At 39.8% G+C, this 16,318-nt stretch overlaps 2 protein-coding genes and 1 pseudogene across 2 annotated transcripts; 1 reads left to right on the top strand and 2 right to left on the bottom strand.

The window, feature by feature from the left end:
* The window catches only part of LOC103933635, a 36,069-nt pseudogene extending 32,857 nt beyond the window's left edge, over positions 1 to 3,212 (bottom strand).
* Positions 3,213 to 10,680: 7,468 nt separating this feature from the next.
* Positions 10,681 to 16,255, top strand: LOC103933632 (spindle pole body component 97-like; the record flags this gene model as incomplete). The annotated part of the gene is made up of 5 exons (XM_048572676.1): positions 10,681 to 11,275; positions 11,723 to 12,489; positions 14,240 to 14,479; positions 14,916 to 15,071; positions 15,346 to 16,255. Coding segments are annotated over 5 exons (2,640 nt in total), but the record flags the coding sequence as incomplete, so codon positions are not given.
* Positions 12,618 to 13,733, bottom strand: LOC125471875. The gene is made up of 2 exons (XM_048572800.1): positions 13,041 to 13,733; positions 12,618 to 12,714 (listed from the first exon to the last, which is right to left on the bottom strand). The coding sequence occupies exons 1-2, from the start codon at positions 13,699 to 13,701 to the stop codon at positions 12,686 to 12,688; spliced, it is 690 nt and encodes a 229-aa protein (XP_048428757.1). The 5' UTR covers positions 13,702 to 13,733; the 3' UTR covers positions 12,618 to 12,685.
* Positions 16,256 to 16,318: the final 63 nt, after the last annotated feature.

The raw sequence follows: 16,318 nt of genomic DNA, 5'->3' as shown, positions 1-16,318 counted from the left end.
GTAATGTGTGGTTTTTGGTGACACCAAGGCAGACTCTAGACATATGTTTAGGGAAAATTGCACAGTAAGTACAAAATCCTAATATTGACATCTCAAACACCCTATGCACAGACATTATCTCCGCGGAATAACCCCAATTGCAGGGGTTTTTTACCAACTGCACCCCTTCGTTTTGCTATTCATTTTGCTACTTCAACCATTTTATCCGTATGTATAAATTAAATCACTAGAGAACACCCCAACTCGTGCGTAAACTCCTTTCTTAATAAGATAAAATCCACAAGAAAGATATACAAGAATTGTGTTTTGAGCTTTAATTGGTGAGCCCAAGGGGCCCACCCCCTGTTTTGTCCTCCGGTTCCTTCCCTTTCCCTTTTCTTTTATTTCTTCTTACTCTCTCTCTCTCTCTCTTTCTTTCTCTTTGTCTTCCTCTCCCTCCCTCCGAGCAGAACACACCCACACACACACACACACACACACCCATGCCCACACCTATAGCTCTTTTCTAACCCTGTGGTTGTGTTTTGGACGTCAAACCACGAAGAAATCACCTCGGAGACATTTCTCAGTTTTCCGGCGAGCACCGACCCTTTCGAGGAAATTTACGGCCAAACCACGGCGAGTTGGCGGGCGTGCAAGGTATCAATCTCTTCGTCTCGCTGAGTACTACAACTTTCCTTTTTGTTTCACCTAATTTCATTGAGTATTGAAGAAGTTATGCTCATTTGAATCTTACCCAGTTTCCAGCGGACACCCGTGGCTTCCAGGCTGTTTTCCGGCCAACTCCGGCCACAATGACGGGAACCAAGGGTATATTTCGATTCCTTACCTTCGGGGCTTCAATTTGGTATATTGAATGACATGTTTTGGTTGAGTTTTGAGCTCCAACGGAGCTTGGGAATTCTCCGGCCGAAAACAGGCCTTCTCCCTCCTTGGAATCCGGCGACCACCAAACCCAAAGGCCTTAGGGCCCTGGTTGTAAGCCCAAACCCATAACCCTTTTTAATTGGGCCATTGGGCCGTGAGGTTAAAGCCCAAACCCAACCCACCTAAAACCTAAACCCATTTCCTTTCTAACCCAAACCCAGCCCACCTAAAACCTAAACCCAATTACCCTAACCCAAAACCCTTAGGCCCAACCCGGATCCAACCCAAGTCCAAACCCAATACCCAAACCCAACTCACCTAAAACCTAAACCCATTTACCCTAACCCAAAACCCTAAAGCCCAAACCTGTGACCCATGACCCGTGACCCAGATCCGTTGACCGTTGACCCGGTCAACGGTCAGCGTTGACCAGTCAACGGTTAAAGTTGACTTTGACCTCGGGGTTGACTTTTTGGGTTTTCGTGCGGGACCCCTCCTAGGCTAATTTCGACGTCCTGAACCCGTTTCCGATGTCCGTTTTCCCAAATTCAATCGTTTGAGTAGAGTTTGACTAAATGTACCATTTATGTGCTTAGGGGCAATTATCGATGGCGTTTCCTTCTTCGCTAGATGACGTGGCTTTTCGACGGCGAAGTACTGTGAGTGGACCCCTTCTAAAAATGCATGTTTTGATAGTAGAAATGCATACATGAAAAGCATGATTTGATGATTATGTTTTATGAAACGTTTTACGAGATAACATTCTTACTGAGGCTATTTTGAATTATTACTATTTTTCCTATAACCCATGTTCTTATAGAATATCTGATGGATGACGATATGATATTTAGAACATGTTTAGAACACTTCTTTATAGTATAGATGATGGATGACTTTATACTATGAAGTTGATTTTCAATATATGTATGTTCACTGGTTTTGTACTTACCTAGTGATCCTTTCCGCTACGGGACGTAGGGGTAGATCCGGTCCGTCCCAGGCGACGGTTTGGTGTTGGCATAGGGCCTGGAGTGTGTTTTCCTCTGACTGTCTGCTCAGAGACGGGAAGCCGGCATGGGGCCTGAAGTGTATTTCCCTCTGACTGTGTGTTCAGAGACGGGGAGCCGGCATGGGGCCTGGAGAGTTATATCGGACATTCACCAGTGTTTATTATTTATGCGAATTATGATTTGAGATATTGCACGACATGCTAGGTTTCGGAAAACCTATGTTTATCATTATATGTAAGTGTTTTCATAAAACCTGGGGGTTAGTATGTTGATAAATGCTTTATTATATATATATCAACTTGGTCCACTCATGTTTGTTTTGCGCCCCCTTCAGGACTTAGAATCGAGGCATACAATCCCGACGTCCAGGCACTTCGCATCGGCATCTTCGAGTCCTCTTGGTGTAGGACCCACTCCTTGGTTTCATTCAATTTTATATTATTTTCTTTTAGTGTTCTAGATTAGTGGTGTGCTCTGAACACGGTCCTTATTTGCATATTCATTATTCTTTTATATTTATAAACCTTATTTATCCTTTATTTTCAGCATGTGCACTTAATAAATGGTTTTCGTCACCCTCGGGTGTCGGCCAGCACGTGCCTATCCTGGTATTCGGGGAATATCGGGGTCGGGGCGTGTCAAATATGGTCCCCCAATACGGATTAACCAAGCAGGACCACTAGTGACCCCCCAATGCGGATCAACCAAGTAGGGTCAAGATAATCAGGTAGGTAGTGACCCCCCAATATGAATTAACCAAGCAAGAGTCACACCTACATAACTGTTAGGCATTGATCACCCAACGTGGATTAACCAAGCATGATCACCCCTAAGTATAAATGGCCATAAGGATCGCCCAATGTGGATTAACCAAGCGTGATCCATATAGAGTATGGTCCCCTAATGCAGATTAACCAAGCAGGACCACTAGTGACCCCCCAATGCAGACTAACCAAGCAAGGTCATAGTACCCTACTAGCCCTCAATTTACAAAATATTTCAATACGCAATTCGAATCAGTTTTTCACAAATATTACGAATCCATGAATCAAATCACGTTTAATAAAAATAGATTGATGGTCAATTATAAAAGAATCACATTTTAACAAAAAACACATTTATAAAACCATGTCATATCCACAAATGATATTAATATAAAGAATCTGGTAATCACCATATCACATATATTAAAGTTACTCACCGAGACAAGTCTTTAAAGCTTCACTGAGTCTTTAGCAATACTAATTTTAGTATTTCAAATGGTTCAAGACCTGTTGACCAAACGTCAATGGTGGGGTCCACACCCTGGCAATTTAATCTTAAAGATCCACCCATCATAATCTAGATCTGTAACTTCCTAAGGTCCACATTATGCTAAAAAAACAACATACTAAAATCTCACCACGATCCGACGGTCGGATCTCCGCCAATTGCTAGAATTAGGTGGTAGTTAACAATTAATTTTATTAACTTAGAATCTAATTCGGGAAGATTCGTACGTCGGATTCCTGATCCGTCAGTTCCAATTATCCTCAAATATTATGTTCTATAAACATTAAGGTTTGGTGACGATCCAACGATCGGATTGACGATTCATATTTTGATAAAGTAATGTGTCGTAATGAAACTAAGTTCAAACAATCAATTTACATCATACAGATATGAAACATGAAGCCAGGGCATCTAATAGTACTTAAAAAGACATCGTTGGACTATTAGCTACACGTCGCTGTAGGTGGCGGTCGGCCGTCCCGACTCGCTAGAAAATTCAACTATTTCCAAAAATTCTTAAGTTTTACCAGAATGAATATCTCAATGAGTAGAGTAAGTTTCATACCTGTGACCAAGGCCAATTTTTTCGGGAAACACCTCAAATGCCCCACGAACTGCCTGAAACCCTTGATTTGGGTGACTTCGATCCGTCACCTCCAGTGCTCCGCCGCCTCCAAGGTTGTTTGGGCTTTGTTCATGGGTTCAAGGAGAGTCTAATGGTGGTGATAATTGGTGTAAATCGTTTCAATAATGGGAGAATCGACGACAAGGGGTTCCCGTACCCACCGGTGCGGTTTTCATAATTTCATGGCTAAATTTCTACAATTTTGGGTTTTAATGGGGAAGGTCGCAGAACATTTTCCAGGGGGTTAGATAACGTGGTTCGCTGGAAAAACTGATGAAAAACCACCGGAGAAGATGAAAAAGACCGAGTCAGGTCATGAAGTGGAACCGGGTCGAATGGGGGGTCCAGTTCCCCTCCTTTTGCCCCCTCTCCTTTCCCCTCCTTGCTTCTCTTTTCGATTGGTCCTTCTTCCCCCACCTTTTCTCTCCTTTCTCTCCTTTCTTTTCTTTCCTTTCTATCCCAGCCGTCCATCTCTTCTTTTGCTTTCATTCTAGCCATACACGTGGCACATCTTTTGCTCCAGATTTTCTGGAGCCTTCTAAATGAGGGAAAAATTATAAAAATATCCCTAACTTTAAACGTTAATAACTCTCTCATTATAATTCCATTTCATGAACGATTTACGCCTACGCGTTCGTGAGATCAGGCTCTATTCGAAAATATACAATCTACAGATTTTACATAATTAGTTTTCAAACTTCACTCTTCGTAACTAGTTTAATTAAAATCTAAATTCAAATAAATTAATATAAATTCCTGAAAGATAAAAATCTCAACAATACAAATATGTAGATTATAACAATGAAATCCAGGAACAGGATTTCACATTCATGAAGAGCTTAACTTCGAAATTCGCCACTATAATCATATAAATCATAGATCAAAATTTAATCGTTGATTGTTGTTTACATTTACGCTTTATTGTTCTCATCAAATTTTCTTTTTTGAAAACATGATCTATTAGAGGATGCAGGAAGATAAACGGTTTGGATCGTTGATATTATACTCAGAGTTTTATGATTAGGGAAAATATTGCTTGATGTTTATAAAGTTTCTACAAACTATATGATATCGACTTATATTTCAATTAACCGTAACTATCGAAACGTGATATCAAAGATCTGAACCATTCATCTTCTTACATCCACCAGATGATCATGTTTTCAAAAAAGTAAATTTTAAAAATGAAATTCAGTAAGAAGAATAAAGCGTAAATGACAATCGATGGTTAAATATGAAATTAAGATTTATGGATCATAGTGTTGGATTTCGAAGTTGGTCCCTTCATGAAAGTTGTAAAGCTTGTCACTATGAGAGATTGTATTTTTTTTTTTTACATTTTTTAGGCTACAATAATTATTATTAATTTTATTAATTTTGCCCTCAAATAAAAAACATTATTCATGAGGGTTTGGAGGATTTTAAAAATCTAAACGATAATGTAAGTGTAACCATTATCTACTTTTGGAGGAATAATGACGAATCACGAGTGTTTATATATTCTTTCACATTTTTCATACTTGTATGTATGTCTTCTTAGTTTTTGCCTATACAAATACTATACTAGTTTATTTTAATTTTGGACAACAACATGTTAACTGTTAAGTAAAATTTATCCTAGTAATGATGATAAGGAACTCTCATAATAAAAATAAATAATGACCAAAACTTTTTATTTTTTAACTTATATAGAATAATAATACAAAACTATATATTTAATATAGAATATATTGTATTTATGAATATGGCTATTGTATTTTATAATAAACCTTTTAGTAATTAAACTTTAAAATTATCAAAATAATTTTTTTCTTAACGGGTCACCCGATAATGACCCAATTAGTTATCGTGTTGACCCGAAACCCTTTATTTTCGTGTTGTGTCAGAAACTGCTAGGTCTAGTTTTGGTCACAAATGGGCACCCCCCATCATTTTGGTTTTAATTGTGGTGCATTTTTGCTCAACACCATAAATTATGGTGTATGATCACCATACACCTCATCATGATATGTCCTTTCACTTAACCTTTGTTAATTTTTTTCTTTTTTTTTTTGTTTAGAAAATGTATATTTAATATTAAAGTTAACCAAAATTAGTTGAAATGACATGTGTCAAAAGATGAGGTGTATGGTGAGCTTACACTAGAGTTATGCTAATGAGCAAAAATGCTCTCGTCTTGAAGGTGAAAACCAACCAATGTCTCCTTTTGATATAATTCTATCATATATGTTTTATTGTCCTAATGTGGTGCACTTGTGGATCCTAAAAGTCTAATTAGGTTGTTCCACATGGAAAGTAATTTATTGTGATTATTTTTTTGGTCAAGTAATATATCTTTCATTACATTAACAAAACCCAAAAAAAACCAGGTAAACAACAAGAAGTTAAGTAAAGTCGAAGCAAAATGATAGTGACAATCCAAGATATAACGGGAAGCCTACACAAGCTTAGGCCTGAATGTTGCAAAAGCAAAGACCACACCGCCACCACCGTCACATCCTCGGAGGAAGCCAAACTCTGAATCGAGAAAGTAGCCACCAGATCCAGGTCCTTTTCACGAACCCCCACAAATATATACAAACAAAGTATCATATGGGTCGAGAGTGAGGCTAAGAGGTTTGTAAAATACCCCACACTTGACCTCGATAAGGATTCGGCATGCCAGTTGGGGTAGGGGAAGTGAGGGAGGGAAGTGGATTTGATATCCAATTTTCTGAACGGAGCCTGCTGGCCTGAGCACATAGTGGGATGGGATGAAGTATCACAGCTAGGGATGAGGGAAGAAGGAAAAATAAAAGACATAAAGCAGCAGGCGAAAAACGCCAGATAAGGACCATGAAGTCCAAATCTGAGACAAATTCAGGGGATAGTTCAGATTTGGCTTAGGAAAACTGAGATAAAAATCCCAAGGAAACTAAGAAAGAAAAAGGAAGATGAGGTGGATGCAGGAGGGGGAATGGACAGAGGAGATGAGAAGGGAGAAAAAGAAGGAAAGGGCAAATAAGAGAGGAAGGAAGGAGGAAGAAAAGGAGTAGCGGGCTGCTGCCTACCCCGAGTAAGAGCAAGGGGCGGCGATTGAAACTTGAAACTGTAAAAGGAGGGGTTGCTTATGGATCTGGAATTTGGAGTTCACATGGAGATATAGAAACCGTGTGTTTTGCTTATTTATTATGATTTAAAACCATAAGAACAAGTAGTGGATTGGTGTTTGGGGGCAGGTAGTAGAAGAGAGTATCAATCATTGTATATGGGTGGAAAAAAAAGTGAAGATAAAATGGGCTATGAGAAAGCATAAGAAAAAAGAGAGGAGATCAATGGTTTTTTTCTTGCAGATTATGAGGATAGAGATTCAGATAGTTGGGTTTTCATAGGGTTTGAGACATGATAGTCAGAGAAGAAGATACGCCATATTTAACAATACGCTCGCATACACGTATTTCATTGTATTTGGAGTTGTTTTATTTATTTTGAATGTCAAATAAAAGAGTTAACAAAGCTATCTCTTGGTTAAATCATAGGACATTTGACAAAATATTAGCAAAAAGAAGACACAAAAGAGACCAAAAAAAATCAGGGACATCAGACCTGTGACCGGTCACAAATGGTGGCTCCCATGAGTGACGCCACACCTACCCATTTATCAATTTATATAATTGAGTAATTTACCTCTACACCCACATCTGTTTTAAGGTATAACTGGAAATGGAATATAAAGTTTATACAAAAATTAATGGCTGAAGTTAAAATTACTGGGTTTAAATAAATTGTTTTTTTTAATCAAGTCTTCTCTAAAAAGATTGATCTGATTTAAAAATCATCCGTCTATATTTGTGTTATGCCACTCCAAATTTATTATTTTTTTTTAGTATTTTGAATTTCTAGGTGCATTTGATTTTTATTTATTTATTTTACAGCCTTGAGAAAAGTGATTTGATGGGCATTTTGGTCATTTTACATTTCACTTTGGTGTTTAGAAGTGGGTTTAGAGGCATGATAGATAAATCATTGCAATCTCATCATGCGACGGAATGACATTCTCTATATGTAACTGCTTTAACCTGATATCTTCTTTATATTTCTTTTCTATACTTTGCGCATTTTGACTATATGGCAAATTATTGCAAATTTTGAGGATGAAATTTTTATAAATGTTAGCTGTGCCTAGAAATTCTCTAAACTTTTTGAGTATTTTGATAAATGTTGGTTATGACGAGAAACTCTCCAAAAGTTTTTTGTGTGCATGTGTGAAAAGCATGGGGTAATAGTGCTCACCAATTATCCCATTATCATATTAAAATTAAGGGAGGAAATTTACAAACAATGGGGACATAAAGCAAACCTCGTTGAAGAAATAACAACGCAAGTAAGATGGCAGGGGAACCTAAAAGCCACCCCATGTACAAAGTAAAACAAATAGTAAAAACAAAATCATCTGAAACGAAAATTGGTAGAAGTAGAAAGATCATGACATAAGCAGAAGCTACATACATAAAGGAGCTTTGGACTACCCTAATATGCATCATAATTTGTGAAAAATCTCCGTCAAATTGAAGAAACCATCAGTTAAGGGAGGGGTTCATTTGACAAAAATGCCCTTAATTTTAACCGAGTTTTTTCACAGAATGATCAAAATGATTGACGGTGGACAATCTCAAAGACCACTTTTGTCGATTTTAAATTTTAAGAACCAAAGTGAAGAGTTGCACCAACAGACTCTGCTTTTGAAGGATTTTCAACAATTGGCTGCACCTACACACTCTTCAACAGGTTGAATTATCTAATTTTATATTTAATTTTTTATATTACTATATTCGAATGCATTTTGTTATAGGTTGATCTCTTGGTTTCCATGGACAAGTCACCCGTTGCCTTGTGCCCATGGGGCTTTCTTGACTTCTCTGCTACTTCTTCCAAATTGAATATTGCCACTGGTCAATTATCCGGTCAACTTCCCAAAAGCACGGACCTTTGCTGCCATTGTCACAAATGGTGCGGAAAGTTCAGTTAATTTAAGTCAACTTCCCTCTCCTACTGTTCGGGGAGATGTGACTTACGTCAAAATCAGTGAGGACCTTTATCAAGAACAATTACGTTCATGCCGAACAAACCTCATTGGTAGGCTTTTGTTAAAAAAAAGGAACGATGCCGATGAAGACTGAGTTTCTCAAGAGTGCTTTGGCTTCTTTATGGAAGCCTCACAATTCATGGAAACTGGTACCTCTTGGCAAGGGATATTTTGATCTTCACTTTTCCAACGAAGAAGATGTGAGAAGAGTATGGGGTGGTGGAACCTGTACACTTCAATTTGGTCTTTTTAGGTTGTCTCAATGGCAACCAGATTTCAAACTTGGTGGTGTCCTTCCCCAAACACATGCACAGGTATGGATCAAAATATAGGGCCTAAGTCAAGAGTATTGGCACCCTCGCATTCTTATGGAAATTGCTCGTGGGGTGGGTACCCCACTTCAGTTGGATCATGCTACACGTGAAAAGTTATATGGTTATTATGCTAGAATTCTGGTCGATGTGGATCTTTCTGCTGATTTGCCTTCATCTATTATGGTTGAGCGGGAACAACATGGTTTTTCTGTTGATATTATTTATGAGAATTTGCCACCAACCTGTGGACATTGTGGTGTAATTGGCCATAATACAAACAAATGCCGACATTTAAAGGGTAATCATTCCGATGGGATGCATCCAGATGTTGAGGCGCATCATCGAGGACGATCACCAACTCGTCAAGTCTATCGTCCAAAACCGTCGGCTAAGACTGCTTCTCCTTCAGGTGATACTATACACATGGAATGTTCCCCTTCAGTTGAAATTATTCACAATAAGTGTTCTACTGGACTTAATAATGATATGGGGGTCCCACTTTGTAGCTCTCTTGAGCAACGCCCTGCTGAACAAGTCAACGATTTTGTAAATCAAATATTAATGACTGTTGTGAATAATGAGCTAAGTGTGTTGGCTGACAAGGTAATTGATTCATCGACAGATTTTCATGGTCACTTAGAGACAATTTCAGATAGACAGCTTCTAGAGGTACAACCAACCAATATTATTAATGATTCCCCTTCTCGCAACTTGAATGGTACTCTTTCAGAGGAGATAGGAGATGAGCCTACGGAAGAAAATAATATCGACCACAATGTTGATGTTGATGTTGATGTCCCACCTGGTTTTGGTTCGAGGAAAGAGATCAACGTTGTGGATGCAGGGAAGGATTCAAATGACTTTACTCTAGTTCTTAGTAAATCTCACCAAAAGAAACAAAAGAAAAACCAAAAAGTTGACGCATGTAGGCAAGAAGAACCCTATGTTACAAGGGGAGGAAGACAAGTTATTTCTACCTCCAAATGAAGCTAGTTTATTGGAATATTCGCGGTATTGGTAATTCTGATACACGTACGGAGCTTTCAAATGTTTGCCACTCCCATCATCCCGACTTGGTTTGCATCTCTGAACCTATGGTTACTTTTGATTCTATTCCTTCTGCTTATTGGAATTCATTAGGTCTATCTTTACTTACTGTCAATAACAGGGGTGATTTATTGCCTAATATTTGGGTTTTGTATTCTACGGATTATTGTTCTCCTACTATAATTTCTTCTTCAGGGCAACAAGTTACTTTTCAGGCTTCTTTTGAAGGTTTTCTTCTCAGTTTACTATTGTTTATGCGGCTACTACCTCAACTCTTCGTCATGATTTATGGCGTGACCTCTTAATTATCCGTTCTAATACTACAATGCCATGGGTGGCAATTGGTGACTTTAATGCTATCCTTGGAGCGCATGAGCAAATGGGTGGTCACTTGCCTGCTCGAACTTCGTGTGAGGACTTTCGAAGTACCACTGAGCTTTGTGAATTTACTCATATGGATACTACTGGTGCTTTTTATGCTTACAACTGGTGGAAATTATAGTCAACAAAATCAAGAAGTCTGCTGGATTACCCCCGCCTACTTTGAGGGCTTTTGCATGTTCTGTTTCTGCATGGCTTAAGAGGTTGCGCGATATTGCTTTAAAGAAGGAAATGAAGACAAGAGAAGATGGCATTAGTACAACCCCTACGTTATTGGGATTGGCCACTTCTTTGTCTAGTCTCTGCTCAGGTGCTGAGTATCTGTTGCAAATAGTGCATGGTGCCATCCCACAGGTGTATTTTGAGTCTAATTCGTCTCTTCCTGCTGCTTACTTGGCTGTTCACGTCCTTGACCATCTTTACAAGAAGCTGGATGAAGTGTGTCTAGTGCGAGGTGGTGAGGAGGAAGATTACCAGATGCTTCTTTATTTATTTATTGGAAGTATATTGCCGTATATTGAGGGTCTTGATTCTTGGCTTTTTGAAGGAACACTAGATGATCCATACGAGGAGATGTTCCTTTATGTTAATAAAGCAATATCTGCTGACGAGACTGACTTTTGGGAGAAGAGTTATCTATTAAGGCAAGTACAGTATCAAATGTTAGATGTTGCGACCTCTGCCTCAGTGACAAGTTTCTACGGATTCTATTCCTTCTGCTTATTGGAATTCATTAGGTCTATCTTTACTTACTGTCAATAACAGGGGTGATTTATTGCCTAATATTTGGGTTTTGTATTCTACGGATTATTGTTCTCCTACTATAATTTCTTCTTCATGGCAACAAGTTACTTTTCAGGCTTCTTTTGAAGGTGTTCTTTCTCAGTTTACTATTGTTTATGCGGCTACTACCTCAACTCTTCGTCATGATTTATGGTGTGACCTCTTAAATATCCGTTCTAATACTACAATGCCATGGATGGCAATTGGTGACTTTAATGCTATCCTTGGAGCGCATGAGCAAATGGGTGGTCACTTGCCTGCTCGAACTTCATGTGAGGACTTTCAAAGTACTACTGAGCTTTGTGACTTTACTCATATGGATACTACTGGTGCTTTTTATAACTGGTGGAAATTATAGTCAACAAAATCGAGAAGTCTGCTGGATTACCCCCGCCTACTTGGAGGGCTTTTGCATGTTCTGTTTCTGCGTGGCTTAAGAGGTTGCGTGATATTGCTTTAAAGAAGGAAATGAAGATAAGAGAAGATGGCATTAGTACAACCCCTACGTTATTGGGATTGGCCACTTCTTTGTGTAGTCTCCGCTCAGGTGCTGAGTATCTGTTGCAAATAGTGCATGGTGCCATCCCACAGGTGTATTTTGAGTCTAATTCGTCTCTTCCTGCTGCTTACTTGGCTGTTCACGTCCTTGACCATCTTTACAAGAAGCTGGATGAAGTGTGTCTAGTGCGAGGTGGTGAGGAGGAAGATTACCAGATGCTTCTTTATTTATTTATTGGAAGTATATTGCCGTATATTGAGGGTCTTGATTCTTGGCTTTTTGAAGGAACACTAGATGATCCATACGAGGAGATGTTCCTTTATGTTAATAAAGCAATATCTGCTGACGAGACTGACTTTTGGGAGAAGAGTTATCTATTAAGGCAAGTACAGTATCAAATGTTAGATGTTGCGACCTCTGCCTCAGTGACAAGTTTTATGAAAGGAAAGGAATGTGGCAATAAAGACCTTCAATCATGTCCATTGTTTATTAAGGACATAGCTAAGTCTATTGTTTCTGCTGGAAAATTGTTACAGCTGATCCGGCATATTCCCATGACATCTTCAGTTGTATATAGAAACGGAAATGACTCTGAGGTTGATGGTTCTGGAAGTTTTAATAAAGGTGTCTTTAGACAAATGACATGTTTCACACGAAATTAAATCATTACCTAAGTTTGGAAACAAGGAAGACAAAACAGGTTGGGAAGGATGAGCTAAACGTTGATGCCACAATTGACTATCTTGGGATGGATTGGACTTGGCTTGAAATCCTCTGGGACTGTTTTTTGATATGTAATAGAGGCCATCAAGGTAAAACCCTTCACCAATCGTCTTCTTGGTGAGGCAATCCTGAAAAATGACATTGTGAGGAGAGAAAATGGCCAAACAATTTAAGGTATTGGTGATTTTTCCCACAGATAGAAGTTGAAATGGAAAAGAAGGAACAAATAAGGCTACTGACTCAATTTTGTCCGATATTAAGTTGATATTTCCCTTCCCTAAAACCTTAGAACTCTCACCATTGGCAGTTGAGACTTGAGACGGTTTTGAAAAATTTTCAAACTTGTGAAACTTAGAAACATGGTTGGTCATATGATCTGTGGCACCCGAATCAACAATCCACAAATCATGCATCATATTTACATTAAGAGCAGTTTTAAAAGCAGTCATGATACCTTGCATGTCATCTTGGGCCATGTGTTGTGTTTCTGTCAGAAATCCAGCAAACTTGCCTAGCAAAGCTGTTGAACTTCCATCTTCAAAGCCGACCGTTTGGTCACTCTTAATCCTTTCTTTCTTGCTTTGAAGATACACTGCAAACTCATTTATGAGTGCAGCTAGATTTGCAGTGAAGCTCTTGAGTGCATCAGACCTATGAGAGGTTGAGGTAGTTGCATTGTTGGCTCTATGTGGTGCACGGTTCAGTCTTTGTGAGCCCTTGTTATCCTTCATGAACTCTGGCTTTAATTCCGGATGTAAAATCCAGCATGTCTCCTTAACGTGACCAGTATAGTTGCAGTGTTGGCACTTTAAGTGTGGATTCTTCACTTTGTATTTTCTTTCGTTGGCTAGATAAGCCCTTGCTTCAGTTACACTGGTCTTTGTGCTAGTGTTCATGACTTTCCTTCGTACTTCTTCACGTTGGATTGTTGCACATACGCTGGTGAAGGAAGGTAGTTCGGGGTTCATGAGTATGTGGCTTCGTAGGTCTTCGTATCCTGGATCGAGACTTGACAAGAGTTGGAATATCTTGTCTTCTTCTGCCCTTTTCAGTAGTAAAGACGCCTCAGTTGTGTGAGGCCAATACATTTCCAGCTCATTCCACATGCTCTTCATGCTGCCTAGAAGTTGCACAAAGGGCTTTCCTTCTTGTTGTATGTTGGAAATGTTCTTCTTCAATTGAAACACACGTGCAGCATTGTTCTGGCTGCCATACATTTCCTTGACTGTCTGCCACAGTTTGAATGATGATTCAGAATAACTGAATATTTCAGCTAGTTTACGTTCCATGGAATTTAGGAGCCATGACATAACTAGCTGATCCTTGCAAAGCCAGATTTCATAAGTTGGTGAAGAAACATCAGGAACTTCGATGCTTCCATTTATGAACCCTAGCTTGGACCTTCCACCTAGGGCAAGACTCACTGCTCTCGACCAAGGTAAGTAATTAAACTCATTTAACAAGACCGAGCTTAATCTTTGGTTTGGATTGACATCCACCTCAGACACGGTTGAGGAGGAAGGTATCTAGGAATCTCCAAACGAATAAGAATTCTCTTCCGCCATATAAAGACCTATAAGAATAAAGAAAGAATTTTTTTTTTCCTTTTTTTTTTTTTTTTTCTTAAACAATTAGAATAAAAACAATAGATAGAGAGACAGAGCCACAAGAGCACCTTCAACCAAGTCTGAGGCTACAACCGCCGAAGAGCCAAAGGAAACAACACCACCCGTAGAAGCAGAAATCGAGAAACCAGCTGCTCCCGAAGCCGAGGCTTCAGTTTCGGTTGAAGTTGAGACCAAGGAGGAGGTGGCAGAAGAACCAAAGGCGGGCGAGGCAGCTGAGGTGGAGGAGCCAACAGTAGAAACGGAGACAACAGAAGCAGAAGAGCATGCAGAAAGGGGAAAATGAGGCACCGGAACCCGAGTATGGATCTGGGTATAGGAGAAAGCCCAGCTACGGTGAGGAATCTGGTTATGGCGATTTTTGGTTTGGCAGCAGGCTTAGACTTAACCGGAGCAGCCGCTTTGGGCTTCGTAGCAGCAGCTTTTGGCTTAGCTGCGGGCTTGGCCTTCGGTTTTGCCTTAGGCTTGGCAGCGGCAGCGACCTTTGGTTATGATGGTGAAAAAACGGGAGCTTGATGGTCTCGGCTCGGAAAGCTGAGCTGCTGGGTTTCTGACCTCTGCTGGAAACTCCCGTGGGTCTTGGAGCTTGAGAGGGAGCTTGAGGTGAAAAAGGCGGGAGCTTGATGGTCTGGCTCGGAAATCTGAGCTGCTGGGTTTCTGACCTCTGCTGGAAACTCTGGGCCTCTTCCGAAAGCGGTTTCCAGTTATGCACCTCGGATTCTGACGGTCACTACCAGAACCATTTACAGAGTTTGTTGCGAAAGCATACTAAGTTTGACACTGATCTGCACCTTTTCACTCAGAGTCTCCTCAGGTCTCAACCTCCGTTGTTGAGCCATACAACAGCGAAGCAGAAGCAGGTTATTTTTCCTGCTTTGATACCATCTTGATTTTTCTGATTTGAATTGTAATTTATTTCATATCTGAAACATTCCCTGTTGTCCATACTTATACACAATAAAGGAAAGCTTTACACAGGTGCAACATCAATAATAAAATGTCCTCCCTGCTGTCCATGAGACAGCAATCACATGTCCTCCTTGTTGTCTTTCCTTTATGGCAATGATGACTATAGTTGTAATGATGACTTGTTGTGCTGTCTATGCACGTTCCTAGCCGTGCTTCTTCCAATAAAACTCTGCTGATGGAGTGCTACTAAGTTTTCCTGATTCATTGATTGTATCCCTCACCAAAAATCACGACTTAAATGGAAATGAGCAACCTAAGATGGCTTCCCTTCCCTCAACTCCTCATAAAAGTCGTGTTCAGAGCTTTGGAATGGATGGACTTGATCAACTAAACTTCACATATAAGGTCTCTTGGCCACTTGAACTTATTGCAAACGCGGAGGCAATCAAGAAATATAACCAGGTCATGGGGTTCTTGTTGAAGGTTAAGCGAGCAAAATTCGTACTTGATATAGCTCGAAGGTGGATGTGGAAGGGTAGAGGCAGTGCCGCAAACAACCACAAGCGTCACTGGTTAGTGGAGCAAAAACTTCTCCATTTTGTCGATGCTTTTCACCAGTATGTGATGGACAGAGTATATCACAATGCATGGCGTGAGCCATGCGAAGGTATGGCAGCCGCTCGATCTCTGGACGAAGTCATAGAAGTACATGAATTGTACTTGTTGACAATTCAGCGGCAGTGCTTTGTAGTTCCAGATAAGCTGTGGGCTCTCATAGCAAGCAGGATAAACAACATCCTGGGATTAGCATTGGACTTCTATTCTATACAACTGACGCTCAGCGGCGGAACAGTTTCTGCAATTAAGGCCAAATGCGAAATGGAAGTCGATCGTATTGAGAAGCAGTTTGATGATTGCATTGCTTTCCTGCTCAGAGTGCTTTCGTTCAAGCTCTACGTCGGGCACTTTCCTCATTTAGCAAATTTGGTTACTAGGATCAACTACAATTACTTTTACATGTCGGATGCTGGAAACCTAGGGACTCTCCCGAGCTCGGAAAATGTTGCTTCGAGGCTGGGGAAGGCTTTTCTAAGCAGAACAGAATGATTGCAGTTAAGGATTTTAGTTTATTTAATTTTTTGGAGTAAAACATCACATATTAAAACAAATTTAATATGCTACAAGGAATTAGGGTAAA

Source organism: the organism of the source record quoted next, unplaced genomic scaffold (assembly GCF_019419815.1).
Source record: "Pyrus x bretschneideri cultivar Hongxiangsu unplaced genomic scaffold, Pyrus_bretschneideri_v1 Contig62, whole genome shotgun sequence".
NCBI classification, from domain to species: Eukaryota; Viridiplantae; Streptophyta; class Magnoliopsida; order Rosales; family Rosaceae; genus Pyrus; species Pyrus x bretschneideri.
The sequence above is the reverse complement of the archived record's forward strand: the minus strand, read 5'-3'. Positions and strand labels throughout refer to the sequence as shown.